Source organism: Lagenorhynchus albirostris, chromosome 6, assembly GCF_949774975.1.
Source record: "Lagenorhynchus albirostris chromosome 6, mLagAlb1.1, whole genome shotgun sequence".
In the NCBI taxonomy this organism is placed as follows: Eukaryota; Metazoa; Chordata; class Mammalia; order Artiodactyla; family Delphinidae; genus Lagenorhynchus; species Lagenorhynchus albirostris.
In genome coordinates this window covers 60,736,749-60,752,192 of record NC_083100.1, presented here as the reverse complement: position 1 = coordinate 60,752,192, position 15,444 = coordinate 60,736,749, and the positions used below count along the sequence as shown (strand labels likewise).

Genomic DNA, 15,444 nt, shown 5'->3' with positions numbered 1-15,444 from the left:
TAAATAATGCTTTAAATTCTTTAAATAAAATTTTAAAAATGTGTATCAATCCACACATTTCTGGTAAATTCATATTCTAATAACTTTTGCTTTCTTTGTATATTAAAAAAATCTAAAACTGTGGAAACCTTCTTGCTTGGTTTAGATTCCAATAGTATAAAATGCTTTCTTTCAAAAAATTCTTTGAGATAAAACCCAAATGCTACCTACCACACTGCAACAAAACACTGAGGAATTATTTGCTATGCTGATTAACATATTCTTATTGATTCATTGATTGCAACAGTTATCATTTTATTTGCAGGCTCAAATAAATATTCCATGTATACATGGAATATTTAAAGAAACTTAAATTTAAAGAAATTTGGGAGGAAATACTGGAATCAGAGGTTTTCTTGCTAATTTTCATAACTGTAACACCCCAATGAAGCCAGTTTACAACCACGAACACTAGTGAAAACTGAGTAAAGATTTACAAATCTCTTTCTAATTAAAGACAATTTCTCACATTTTTTTGACAGATGAGGTTACACTACATTTTCAAAATTTAGATTTTGTATTCTAGATTTTGCTTAAACCTCTGTAAGGCGTTTTTTTTCTAATACTGGTATAAATATCCTAGAAAGTGTTCACCAAATGTTCAGTGTAATACATAGGTTCACCACTTGAAAATAACACTTCTTAAACAGTCGGCCAATGTTGAGTCAAAGATCTTAAGATATAACACATACAACATTGTGAGCAATGACCAGCGGACAAGACTACATTAAGGAGAACTGCTGGAAGCTTCTCTTTGGAATCTTGAAGGAAGGCCTCAAAGTGGGAAAATCGAAAGACTAGGGAACACTACATGTCCCAGCATACTTTGCGACTACCGTTGACCACAACTCCCAGAGTGCATTGCTCGCCGTACGCAGGTTTTCCTTGTAGCTGGGGCTTGTAGTTCTCCCTGGTCGAGTCACTCCTTAAGGCGAGGGGGGGTGTTTGCTTACCCAGTCCCAGGCTATTAGGCTTAGTCTTACAGGTTTTGGCAAAGCGGAAACACTTCGGGACCCTGGGCGGATTCTTTGTCTCATCTCTCGGCTTCTGCTTTACACAGGTAAGTCACAGAGGGGCTGCAGTTCCCCGCAGCAGGGCCCCTCCCTTTCTTTCTGGGAGCGACCTCGTTGTGGTGAAGCCATTTGTCCCTCAGCTCTCGCCGTAGCAGCCGCCGCCCATCCCTCTTTGTGTGCTTGGGGAAAGCTGCGGAGCTAGTGGCCGCGACCGTTGCCTTTGGGGGCAAAGGAGAGGGACGTTACTGGAAAGTTGCTGGCAGGTGGACCCTTCCCCATCCCACCATCTAACAGGTGGGTTGACTGTCCTTCCCTCTAGGCCCTTCTGTCTGCTGTGTCTCACGTCGGGACTCTTAAGGGCGGCTTGGCAGTTCCTGCTGACAGTGCCGCCCGGGCCGGGCTCCGGGAAGGAGAGGCGGGGAGAACCAGGTGCGGTGACTCAGGGAGGCCAGGGGAGACGAGTCCACTCCCTTCCCTTCTGGACCCTCCGGAGGTGCCCCGAGGAGCCTCGAGGCTAGTTCGAGGCCTCCTCCCCCGGACCTATTCTGCACCGCTCCCTCTTGGCCGTGACCCCAGGGGAGAAGTGACTGCTTTTCGCCTTACTCCATTTTATAAATAAAAGTCGCTATTACTTGCGTTGACAGCGTTTTCCTTTACTTGGTGTGTGTTTGAAAGTACCCGAACGCGGAGGTTGTAGCACAAAATTCCTGAGACTTTCTCTTCCTTGGAGTTTTAAGAAAGTGAACGCGTCAATCATGGAGGCTCCGGCCTCTAGGAGGTTGAGCGGACCTGACAGCTGTATGTAGTTATCCGGTCAGACTTTTTTGTTGGGCTTTGACTAAAAACGTACTTACTCTAAGTATATTTAATAGTTATTGGTGGTAATATTTGTGTTTTGCTTCTTCTTAATATTACTATTACATGGTAGTTTTAGAATTTATAGAAATTTTCTGTGTGACCGCCTGTTTTATCAAATTTCTAGGAATGAATGCAAAACTCTGATAGCAGATTTGATCTGTGTCATATAGCTTAGCTTTTAATGCCAGCCCATGTCCTCTGTTCTAAGAGCCAGAGATATTGTGTTGAATTTGAGCATGTGAACATTAAAGAGCTTACTGGTGCTAGTTACTATGCTCAATTCTGGGTATTTATTTTTTATACACGTTTGTTTATATTGATAATTTTTTTCAGGTCTTAGTAATATATGTGCTTCTGTTATTTTAAAAGTAGAGTTTATATGTTCTCTTTAGATAGCATTGAACTACATGGCCTCTCGAGACAGTTCTCTACTTGAAAGACTAATTTTTTTTAAAGAGTGCTGCTTTTACCAATGTAATAATGATTGTAAATGATTATATGCTTCTTAAGGTCGCAAACATGTCTGACAAAAGTGAATTAAAGGCAGAGTTGGAACGTAAGAAGCAGCGGTTGGCTCAAATAAGAGAGGAAAAGAAGAGGAAAGAAGAAGAAAGGAAAAAAAAAGAAGTATGTTTGATTTTTTTTAAAGATAATATAAAATAATTGGATTTTAAGTACTCATACCTTTATGTAATACTTTTAGAATAGTTAAAATTCCAGCAGGTGTGACTGCAAATATAGCACTTTAGGTGAAAAGTTCAATATGCATATTTAGTCTTCTAGGGATATGTTTATTATATAAAGTAAGGGGCATCTGCCTTGTAATAGCTCATAAAACGTGGCATATACATCATAACTTAGTTTGGACTTTGAACTTACCTGAATATTTTACTCGTCGGAACTGCTAGTTGTTGGAATAAATAATGGCAAAGAGAAATATAGAATAGATTATTAATTGATTAGGGGATTATTTAACTGATCGTATCTCCTTTATTATGAGTTAGTCATTGAAATATCTTTACCAAGTAGTGGGTTTGATACTATTGTAAAGGTGGACTAGGTACTTACATCTTCTGATTTTTGGCATCACCATTTCATCATGTATGGCAAATATACATTGACCCTGAGCTGGAGATATTTTACTTTCTCCTGTATTGAAATGTACATTTATCTCTATGGAAACTGTTTAGGCAGATTTGTATACTTTTATCATAGATGTTTTAAATGGCCAGTGTTAAGATAGTTGGTTCTCAGTGTGACAGTACGAAGTTTTTCTATGTGATAGCCTAAACAATAGCCAAGACTTCCAGGAATCTCTTAGGGAAAAAGAAAAACCGAAGGTGCAATTTATGTGCAGCATTGCTATGATACTGTAAAGGCCTGTACTTGAAGAATTTTCTAGTTTATTCTGAACCTTTTTGTGATCCATTATTATAAGAGGGTTGGACCTTAAAGTTCTCCATTTGATTAAAAGCCAACTGATAGAAGCATGAGTCAGACTGGCAGAGCCATTCCAAACTAGTATGTGTAGCCTTAAACCCTTCAGGGCTGAGTGCAAATTTGGTTTTTGTTTTCTAAAGATGGCCATAGGTGGCCCTAAGGGATATCTATTACATGCTTTATATCTGATTTAAAGGTTATCAAACATTACCAGAGACATTACAATTATAATACCATTAAACAGTGAGTCTACTAATATATTGTTATATACAGGTAAAGTGTCTACTTGATAATATAATCTATTTGGCTATTTTGATGAAATTTTCTGATGACTTCTTTAAGTTAAAATGGTATCAGAATATTATGACTAACAAAATTTACTGCAGACGATTGTATGAGTAATAGTTGTCTAGCTGAAAAAGACTTTTGAGGTGTATATATAAAACTTTTTCCTTGAAGGCTTAAATTTCACTTGAGATGTTTTGGATGATCTGAGAGTGTTGAGGCTTATCTAGTTTAACTGGAAGATTTTGCTAAAACTATAAATGGCTGAAATAAACGTTGGCAAAAATTTCAATGACAAAAAATGTTTTGTGCTATGCAAGAGTATATTTTAATTTTACCAAACCAAACCGTGTGTTTATCATCATAAAAATAAGACCTGTAGTTTATAAAATAAAAACAAAACCTGTCTCCAGATGAATTTTTGACAAACATCCTTTACATAAAGTTGAATAAAGACACTGAAGACTTCATAAAGAAGTTTGAGGTACTTGTACTTTTTCAACGAATCAGATTGTTCATTTATTTAAAATTTGTTATCTCTTAAATGATTCAGTCTTTTTTTTTTCTTCATAGTGTTGTGGTATTTATGTATTTGTGAGATTTCCACAATTCCTGACCATGGATAGCAATTTCATGTTGTAAATAAATAGAAATTGACTATGCTTTTTGAATTTATCTGTTCAGAAAATTTTTGTGAGAACTCCTTGATTACATATAAAAATGGATCAATTTAGGGCTTCCTGGTGGTGCAGTGGTTAAGAATCTGCCTGCTAATGCAGGGGACACGGGTTCGAGCCCTGGTCCGGGAAGATCCCACATGCCGCGGAGCAACTAAGCCCGTGCGCCACAACTACTGAGCCTGCAAGCCACAACTACTGGGCCCACGTACCACAACCACTGAAGCCCGCGTGCCTAGAGCCCATACTCTGCTACAAGACTAGCCACCGCAATGAGAAGCCTGCGCACCGCAACAAAGACCCAGTGCAGCCAAAAATAAATAAATAAAATAAATTAAAAAATTTTTTTTTAAGGATCAATTTAATACATATCATTTGTAGATTCTTACTAAAACTCTATTGAGAATGATTTTCATTTAATGACTATAATGTGTATTCAGAACTAAGTCTACCTCCAGAAGTATACAGTATTAGCATGTTATTTTAAAAATTTATATTTTTTGCAAACAGAAATGTTTCATACCATATGTAAATTTAAATTTTTAACTTAAAAAATTTAGACTGATCAGAAGAAGGAAGCAGCTGCTCCTGTGCAAGAAGAATCAGATCTTGAAAAAAAAAGAAGAGAAGCTGAAGCATTGCTTCAAAGCATGGGGCTAACTCCAGAATCCCCCATTGGTAAGGATAAGAATATATCCATTTATAAGAGATAGGCATATATCTTATTCAGCCCAGACATACGTGAGATGAGTTGATTTAATGTATTTTGTATATTTTTCTTATTTGTGCCTCTTAAAAATCATTAATCTTATAATTCATTTGGAATTGACTTTTTTCAGATGTGCTAATATATGGTTATTTGGTTTGTTCAGAAGAGCTGCAAGACTATTATTTATTAACATAAACCAATTGACTTTTCTTGTTAAATCAGTAATTAATTTCAACAAACATTTATTGAGCAAGTTATCTGTGCCATACTATATTAAGCCCAAAAATGACTGTGATTACTGATCTTAACTCTATAATCCTTTCTATAGGTTGAAGAGAGGTATAGTGAATCAAAGTTCTAAAAGTATATCAGTATTCAAAGGTATAGGAGTGGAAGGAGAAGCTTACAGCCTTCTGCTCTCAATGCTAATAAGGGAAATAATATTTGTAGCTTATTATGGCAGCACTTTCACTTATTCTTGTTCTTTTTCTGGGCTGTTCACTTTAAAGCAATACTAGACCAAAAAGCTGAAATAATAGAGGTATTGAGGACAATCTGGTTACATATAAGAAAGCATTAAATGCTTACTTAAAATAATTCTGAGCTGGGTGCTGTTACATAGTATTTTAGTTTGACATGGGCTTTGTCATTTAAGGACCTAAAATTTCAGGGTTAGTTTGTGGGCTAATTCCATCTAGTCCAGGGGACAAATACCAGAAGTAGTATCTGCTGTATGCCTATTGTAAACTGCAATATAACTGTCTTAGAGCTACAATTTCTAAAAGGTTTCAAGATGAAAAAGCTGGTTACTTTCATGGTCGGCTTCATTGTTATTACTTTCAGCTTATTTGCCTTTTCCTTATTGGTAAAATGTGAAGACTAAAGTACTTTAATTTTTATGTCTTTATAAGCTTCCGTGGCGTATTGCAATTTTAAAAGTAAATGAATTAGAATACTTTTATCTTGTTAAAAAAATACCCTAGTAACTAAACCAAGTTGCTTGTTAGCTATATAGTCCTTTTTTAAAAAATAAATTTATTTATTTTATTTTATTTTTGGCTGCATTGGGTCTTCGTTGCTGCGCGCGGGCTTTTCTCTGGTTGTGGCAAGCGGGGGCTACTCTTTGTTGCAGTGCACGGGCTTCTCATTGCGGTGGCTTCTCTTGTTGCAGACCACGGGCTCTAGGCGCGCGGGCTTCAGTAGTTGTGGCACGCGGGCTCTAGAGTACAGGCTCAGTAGTTGTGGCACATGGGCTTAGTTGCTCCATGGCATGTGGGATCTTACTGGGCCAGGGATCAAACCCGTGTCCCCTGCATTGGCAGGGAGATTCTTAACCACTGCACCACCAGGGAAGCCCAGCTATATAGTCTTTAAGTGATCATTTTTTTATGAGCCTTTAGCTTTGTTTTTTTCCTGTAGGATTTTTTTTCCCTTTTCTGTTCTTTTTAGGACTTCAGTTTCACTAAATTCTCTTGCTCAGATTTCTCAGTTTATGGCCCACTTCCATCACCTGTTCTTGAAAGACTGTTCTTTAGTTGTATGTTCGTGTATGTGTGTGTGGTGTGTGTGTGTGGTGTGTGTGTGTGTTTCACCCTCATTTCCCATCTCCAATTCCATTGTCCTTTCCAGTCTTGCATTAAGTACCCATTCTTGGATTTTTAACATACGTCCTTTTGATCTGTCCAACATGTGTTGACATTTTTTAAGATTTCATGTATCTAAGTGTGTATGTTTTATATACATAAATGGCATTGTACTATATGTCTCACTCTGTTTTTTCCTTTTTTTCAAGCAGCATTGTATTTGAGATTTACCCATGTTGTTACATATAGATCTAGTTATTCACTTCTGACTGGTACTCAATATTCTGTTATATACTATATTTTACTTATCTGTTCCCCAGTGATAGGCACTTAGATTGCTTCTGTCTCTTTGCTTTGCTATTCCAAGCAACACTGCAAAGAACATATTCTTTTCCCTTGAAAGGACTGTGGAAGAGTTTCTCTGGAATGTATGCTGAGGAATTGACTTGCTATTTTATTGTGTGTAGGCTGACTTACATTTATTAGGTTCTACATACCACTCTCAAGAATGACTGTAAGTTTATGCTCCTGCTACCAGTGTATGAGAAAGTAACTGTTTCACTATATCCACATAACTTGATATTATCCAACTTTTTAGTTTTTGTCTACTTGATGAGTGTAAAGTAGTATGTCAAAATGTCATAATATACATTTATCTGTTTACAGTGAGATTGACCATTTCTTCATATAACTATTTACCATTCAGATTTTCCCTTCTACGAATTGCATGTTCATGTCCTTTGCCCCTTTACTATTAGGGTTCTTTACCTTGCTGTAGGAGTTGCTTGTACTTAAGGGAGGACTTCTTTGTCTGTTTTAGTCTTCTAAAAAATACTTTCTCCTAGTCTATCATCTACTAACTGTTCATAGTACTTTTTTTGTTAATTTTTGTTGGAGTATAGTTGATTTAAAATGTTGTGTTAGTTTCTGCTGTACAGCAAAGTGAATCAGTTATGCATATATATATATATATCCACTCTTTTATAGATTCTTTTTCCATATAGGTCATTACAGAGTATTGAGAAGAGTTCCCTGTGCTATAGAGTAGGCCCATATTAGTTATCTATTTTATATACAGTAGTGTGTATGTGTCAATCCCAATCTCCCAACTTATCCCTCCCCTTTTCTCCCCCCCTGCCCCCTGGCCCCAGTAACCATAAGTTTGTTTTCTACATCTGTGACTCTATTTCTGTTTTGTAAATAAGTTTATTTGTACCATTTTTTTTTAGATTCTACATATAAGCAATATCATATGATATTTGTCTTTGTCTGACTTCATTAAGTATGACACTGTCTAGGTCCATCCATGTTGCTGCAAATGACATTATTTTGTTCTTTTTTATGGCTAAGTAATATTCTGTTGTATGTATGTACCACATCTTCTTTATCCATTCCTTTGTCAATGGACATTTAGGTTGCGTCCATCATAGTATCTTCTATTGAACAGAATCCTTCATTTTGATGTGTTCACATCCTTTATTTTGATAATGGTCAGATCTACCATTTATAACCTTTTTTTTTTTTTTTTTTTGGTTTTCTTTGAAAAGAAATCCTTTCCTACTTTGAGGATACAAATATATTCTCCTCCTACATTTTCTCTATTATTTTATCCTTCACCTTTAGATATTTGTGTTATATTTTTGAATATAATATGAGGTAGGGATCCAGCCTAATTTTTCTCCATATAGTTAACTGATTTTCTCAATACCATTTGTTAAAACATAGTCCATCTTTCCCGCACTGATATTCTGATGCCAACTTTGTCATTCAGTCAGTTCTCATATATTCATGGGCATTTTTGGGCTCTGTATGTTCACTGTTGACCCATTTGTCTGATTCTATACTATTAACACACCGTTTTAATTACTGTGGCTTTATATTAGTATATTCTAATTTCTTTTATAGAAAATGGCCCCTTCTTTTTTCATCTTTTTCAAAATAGCCATAGCTTCACAAAATTTTTCTTCCCCTCAAAAAAAATTAGTTTCTTAAGCTTCCCCTGAAAACCTTCCTGCACTATATGTTGCATTTAGTTGTATGTTTTTAGTCTTTCTAAATCTAGAAGATCCTCCACACACATACTCCTTTTTGCCCCATGTCATCGACTGGTTGAGGAGAGTGGGCCAATTGGTCTCTAGAATGTCTCACCTCTTGGGTTTTTCTGAGGGTTTTCTCACATTTAAGCTTTTGTTCCTCTATCCTTTATATTTTCTCTAAACTGGAAATTAGATTTTAAAAGCTTGATTAGCTTCAGGTTGAACCTCTTTGGCGAGAAGATCTCATAGATGATTCTGTGTACTTCATATTGTATCATATCAGTAGCACATATGTCTGGGTTGTTATCAGTGATGTCAAGATTGATCGCTGCGTTACAATTCTGACAGCCAGGCTTCTCCATTGTAGTTACTTTTTTTCCCTTTGGACTAGCAAGTAATATCTGGAGGTGATAGTTTGGTACCATGGAAATATTCATTTCTCTGTCAACTTTTTACCAAGTAGTTTTAATACTTACTGACGAATCTTTTCCAAATCAGTTATTTAATTATTTTTATAATTCCATCATTCCTTCTACATTTATTGACTGAAATTCTTCTGTAAAGGGGAGGTTTCCCTCAGTAACTAGGGCTATTTGGTTACCCTGAATGCATTTCCTGTTAGAAAAGCAAAAAACATACTTAATTTTTTTCACTTTAGTTACTAATAGTCATATCCAGGTGTGGCAGATGAATTTTTCCATGTATTTAAAGAATAGATTATATAATATTTTATTTAGGGTTTTTGTGTATATGCTCATAAATGAAATTTGCCTATAATTTTCTTGTGCTGTTCATGTTCAGTGGCCACCATGGTTATGGTTTTAAAATAAATTGGATAGCTTTCTCTTTTGCTATTTTGTAGAACAGCTGTAAAAGATAGATATTACCTGTTCCTTAAATACTTGGTGGAATTCAACTGTAAAACTGCCTCAGATTATGCTTTTTTTCCCCAGAGGATAGTGGAGAGCAGGAGTTACTCACCATTTCAAGTTTTTCTAATGGTTATAGTCCATTCAAGTTTTCTATTTTTGTATCGGTTTGATATTTTTTTTAAACAATAATAAACGTTTATTATCTCTCACAGTTTCTGCCAGTCAGGAATTTGGCAATAGCTTAGCTCAGTGGTTCTGGCTCAGGGTCTCTCATGGGGTTGAAGTCAAGATGTCAGTCAGAGCTGTAGTCGTCTGAAGGCTTGATTGGGACTTGAGGATTTGCTTTACCAGCCATGTGATTTGCTCAGTCACGTGGCCAGCAGGTTGGTGTTGGTTGTTAGTGGGAGGCCTGAATTCCTATCCACGTGGGCCATTCCATAGAACTAACTGCTTGAGTATCCTTGCAGCATGTCAGCTGGCTTCTCCCAATGTGAGCAATCCAAAGACAAAGAGAGCCGGAAGGAAGCTATCCTTTTATCCTTACCCTTGGAAGTCAGAGGACATTGCTTCTGCCACATTCTGTCTATGGAAAGAGAGTCACTAAGTCCAGCCCACATTCACAAAGAATTTTGACATCCTTTAAAATCACCAAAATGTGTACGCCAAACTCATAGGTCTCCTAGTATTTTGAGATGATCATATGCTTTTTTTTCCCTTTTGATGTATTAATATGATAATTTATATTGGTAGGTTTTCAAAGCATGCTTACATTCTGGAATAAACCCATTTTAGTTATGAGAATATTTTGCTTATATATTGCTAATATTTTATTTAGGAGTTCTTCATCTATACTCATAAGAGAGTCAGACCTATAGTTTTCTTCCTTTTACTGTATTTTGTCTGGTTTTATTATAATGGTTATAGTACCCTCATTAAATGAGTTGTGCAGTTTTCCACCTTCTGTTTTCTCACAAATGTCTAAAGATCTTTCCTGTATTTATTTAAAATAAGGCCTGGAGAATACAGGATACAGGTGAAAGCAGTGGCTATCAAACTTTCTTGACAGTAACAATAAAAATACATTTTATATCATGATCCAGGATGGATACTTGTTTTTCTTTTCACTACAAATGTATTTATTAAATATTTTTAAATTGTAGAAGTAAGTATAAAAACACCACTAAAATATTAAAGAGGATTTATTAAAAGCATCAGTCTGGTTTTACCTAAAATGGACTTTTTCCCTTTTTTAAAAAACTTCTGCTGAAAAGAATTCATTTTTTAAAAAAGAGACAGCTAATAAAACCTCTCTTAGCTTCTCTTTGCTGGTAGATTCTTACTTATTTGATCATTTGATTGTTTTTTGTCAGAGATCCTTGAGAGCAGGGACAGTATATTACATTTTTATCCCTGGTGTCCAGCACAGACTAGACACTTAAATGTTTGTTCAATTATTATTAGGTCATGTGTCTTTCCACCTGGTAAGACCAAATAAAAGCCATCTGCTTTAAAAGCAGTAACAACAAAATCTTGTTTAAATTTCAGGAAAATGCATAGTGGAAATTGAAATTTGAATATTTCACAAAAGAAGTATGGCTTGATTTTTTTTTTTTAACAAAATTTAAGTGGCCAGTCTTCAGAAAGTTAATTTTAGGCACAACTTTCAAGACATGTTTTATCAAATGTGGAGTTAGTAAACACTGATGGTCTAAAAATAAATAAAGTGAATCTCTTTTTGTATGTATAACTACTGTTTTAACCATCTTGTAAAGAGATGAAAATAGGTTTTGTCCATTACTCTGTAGCCTGAGTCTGTATCAGTAGGGCACAGTACATCGATTGGTGTGATAATCAATTTTTTTATTAGGAATAAACAAAAGGAAGTTCAGTAGTCAAGTATTGCTTCATTTATTTCCCTCCCTTGTAACTTTTGAATATTTTAAATCTGATTTTTCCAGTTTTATTGAGAAATAATTGACATACATCACTGTGTAAGTTTAAAGTGTATAGCATGATGGTTTAATTTATATATATAGTGAAATGATTACTACAGTAGGTTTGGTTAACATCCATCATCTCATAGATACAATAAAAAGAAAAGAAAAATAATTTCTCCTTGTGATGAGAACTCTTAGGATCTGCTCTCTTAAAGTTTCTTACATATCATACAACAGTGTTAACTCTAGTCATCATGTTGTACATCACATCCCTAGCACTTATTTCTCTAACTAGTAAGTCTGATTTTTAGATAGAATGATTTCCATTGTTATCAAGTCATTTTTTCAAGTTTAGCCTAATTTTAAGAACAGTTCCTTATAGTATTTTAATGCTATAAAATTTTATTTTTATTAATTTCTTTAAAAAAATTTATCTGATGCTCTGAATTACATTGAAGAGAATAAAGGAAACATTTAGGGCAGGTAAGGGGAGGATATTTAAAGTTATCAGGAGAAGGGGTCATATGAAAAGGAGAAACTAATATTTCAGAGAATTAAGGGTTTTTTAAATTGAATTTTATTTATTTTTTTATACAGCAGGTTCTTATTAGTTATCCATTTTATACATATTAGTGTATATATGTCAATGCCAATCTCCCAATTCATCACACCACTACCACCTGCCCCCCTCGCCACTTTCCCCCCTGGTGTCCATACGTTTGTTCTCTACATCTGTGTCAGAGAATTAAGGTTTGTCTTTCAGGACAAAAAGAGTAAGTATGAAAAATTAAACAGATATTTAAATGTTAATATTCCAGCCTAGGAGCACTTGTATCCACAAGAGGGCATTACTGTGTAACTTGGACTGTGTTTGAGTGCTGAGTATCATAGATAGATGAGCTACAAGGGGCCTCACAACTTTTGGTTATCTCAGAAGCTCTCTCTTCCCATTTGTGCTCTGCCAATATTCCCACTTCCTACATTTACGTTCTTTGGCTGTCCACCTTTTCTAGGTTCTTCTTCCTGGCAAGAGCCCCTTCTTGCTAGAGACTTTTTTCTCTTAAAAAGTAATTGAGGGCTTCCCTGGTGGCGCAGTGGTTGAGAGTCTGCCTGCCGAAGCAGGGGACGTGGGTTCGTGCCCCGGTCCAGGAAGATCCCACATGCCGCGGAGCGGCTGGGCCCGTGAGCCATGGCCGCTGAGCCTGCGCGTCCGGAGCCTGTGCTCCACAACGGGAGAGGCCACAACAGTGAGAGGCCCGCGTACCACAAAAAAAAAAAAAAAAAAAAAAAAAAAAAAGAGCTGTGCACCATCCTTGTTCATCTCTGAGACTTCGGTATAGTTCTGAGTGGTTGACTCAGACTTAACTCTGGTTTCTAAATCTAGGTGCATTACCAGGTCCTTTGTGGTTTTAAAATTTCTGGTTGTTCCTTCACAGGCTAAATGGCAGTAGTGTTAATTTTATATCCTTGGGAGGCCAAGATCTAAGCTAGCAGGAAAGGCCTTAATGGTTCTTGGTTGTCTTTCTGTCCTAAAGAATCAGAGTCACAGCCTTTCAGTATTACTTGCATGATCAGTGAATGCCATGGTGTAGATCTGTCTTTCAGTTTACATTTCTTCCTTGGTTTTCTAAGAAAGAAATAGGTATCTTTGCTCCAAACTTCTAAGAAGTTTAAAAACATTCACATGATTAACTCATATATGTTAATATTAAATCTTTTGTACCATTTTTAAAGCCTTGTTTTAGGCTATTTTATATACAGAACTGTGGAGTAAAGGTAATCTGATTGAATCACTGTTCTTACTATGCAAATCATATCTCAGATATTTGGCAAAAGCTAATTAATAATAGCTTATGTTATTTCTAAAGCTGATTGTACTCTTAAACCATCTTTAAAAATGAACTCTAGAATTAAGCCCTTTCTGAGATTTGAGAGACTATGAGTTTAGTTTTTTTTTAACCTCCCTGAATGCATGCTTGTATTCATTTGGGGGGGTCATTTATTGGAGTCTGGGAATATAGTGACATTGCCTTATTGTGCAATTACTGTATTCTTTGATTTTTCTAGACTAACTGGGTTAAAATATGGTAGTACCATATTTTAGTACTACCTTTCCCTTTTTTCCTGTTAACATTCCTCCTTTTTCAGTGATAGTAATTTTTCTTTTTCCAGGTTTGTCCCTTCTGTGGTATAGATTATTTATTATTGAAAGATGAATTTGGTGGGCCAGATAATAACATTGAGTCCTTAATTAGTCTCTTATCAGCTGGCTTGAAAACTATCTTTGGTTGAAAGAATATAGTTCTGGGATGGAGATTTTTATCTAATTACAAATTTGAAGTTATGGTGATTTATCTTGCTTCTGGCTGAGAAACAGTGATAATTTGGTTGCATCACCCGTGTAACTTATTTTTTATTTCTGAAACTTTTATTTGAGAATTGGCTAGTTTAGTGTATTTATGTGTGTATAATTACTATTTAACCTGTTTTCATAAAGGATTTGAGGTAACGTATTTTTCTTTTAATGTAGTCTTAACCAATTAAGATACTGGTGATGAACGTATTAAGTGGAATCATAGATATTTGAAGTCACCAGAAAGGGGAAAAAACATTAACTGGAAAAGAATTTTATAATTTATCACAAATAATTAGATTGATAGGAATATTACTGTTTTTCTCAAATCTTTCCTGTATGTATACTTAGAAAAATTATTTTCCTAAGCCTGAAGTTAACTTTGTAATTTAAAGAATTCAAAATTTCTTCTTTGGAAATCTTTAATATGAAAACATTGTAGTAGTATAAATTTATTAAATTTATACTACTAAATATTTAGTAGTAAATTTATACTACTAAATATTTAGTAATTTATACTAAATAATTTAATAAACATATTTGTGCTTACAATGTAGTAGACAAACCACTGTCCTGTATCAGTTGGAACTTAGACGCCTAGGGGAAGCCTCACAGTGAGTGGTGGACAAAAAGATGAGGAAAAATGTAACCTAAGAGAAATTAGGGGACATTAATATTCTTTTACTTCAGATACAAGTCTTGTTTAGCTATGAGTTATACATGCAGCCCCTAGCACAGTGGTATCATGATGTGAATTATATGAAGGCAATCTGGTTTTAGCATTGTTTCTGAGAGATTTAATCACAAAATTAGAAACCTTTTATTATGTTTTTATGGTCTTTTGAAATTTGAGCAAGAATTAACCACTGTATCTCAGGAAACAAACATTCTAGCTATGATTTTTTTTCTTCTAATCTTTTTATTGGTTTCCAATAGAATTTGGCATTGAAAAATAAGGATGATCAGTTTTGTACCTATGTTTAAGATGTAATTCATTATACTATACTTGTGCATTTTGTTAGATGAGCAAACCCACTTTTTACTGAAGCATATATAAACATTTAAACATAATTTTAAGGGTTCAGTGAATGTGACTATTCCAAAAACACAGACTTTTAATTAAATACATATTTCTTTAGATTGGTTTCTATATAACTAGGAACTTACTTTCTTTTCAGTAAACTATTAAAAGAAGGGCTTGCAGCACGACATAAAATATATTGGTCACTTAATATTGTACATTGAAAAATTATTTTTAAAAGATACTTGGGATTGGGGTCATTTATGGTAAAATTTAACCAGAAGATGGCAGTGATGATCTTCAAAAAGTTTTACAAATGTAATAGCATGAAATACGCACGTTCAGCTGCTGGTATATAATGTTAAAAGTGACAGGTTAGGGGAAAGCATTTGCTGTTTGTTTTATATACTATGAAAAATGTGTATTTTTCTATAAGAAGGGATTAAGAATATTTTGGGTGTCTGTATCTTTGTCTGTACACTTCAGTTTTTTCTGAATACTGGGGTAAGGAAGTTACCATTAAGTCTTGCCTTGTTTAAGTTGCATGCATCACTTTATGTTATGCATCATGTCTAGAAGGCATGCTGTTTTATGGCCTGTTTGCATTTTTCTCCCAAATTG

The 15,444-nt window shown here is 35.1% G+C and overlaps 1 protein-coding gene across 2 annotated transcripts in view; it reads left to right on the top strand.

Annotated features, from left to right (window-relative positions):
• The first annotated feature begins 974 nt into the window (after positions 1 to 974).
• DYNC1I2 (dynein cytoplasmic 1 intermediate chain 2) overlaps positions 975 to 15,444 on the top strand; it is a 50,840-nt gene continuing 36,370 nt past the window's right edge. Inside the window, exons 1-4 of one of the 2 annotated variants that reach the window (XM_060152651.1) lie at positions 975 to 1,099; positions 1,372 to 1,481; positions 2,421 to 2,537; positions 4,873 to 4,990. In XM_060152651.1, coding sequence (XP_060008634.1) covers positions 2,430 to 2,537; positions 4,873 to 4,990 — 226 coding nt within the window. In that variant the 5' untranslated portion in view covers positions 975 to 1,099; positions 1,372 to 1,481; positions 2,421 to 2,429. Of the gene's footprint in view, positions 1,100 to 1,192; positions 1,347 to 1,371; positions 1,482 to 2,420; positions 2,538 to 4,872; positions 4,991 to 15,444 lie in introns of those variants that run through there. The other variant, XM_060152650.1, reaches the window with a different exon arrangement.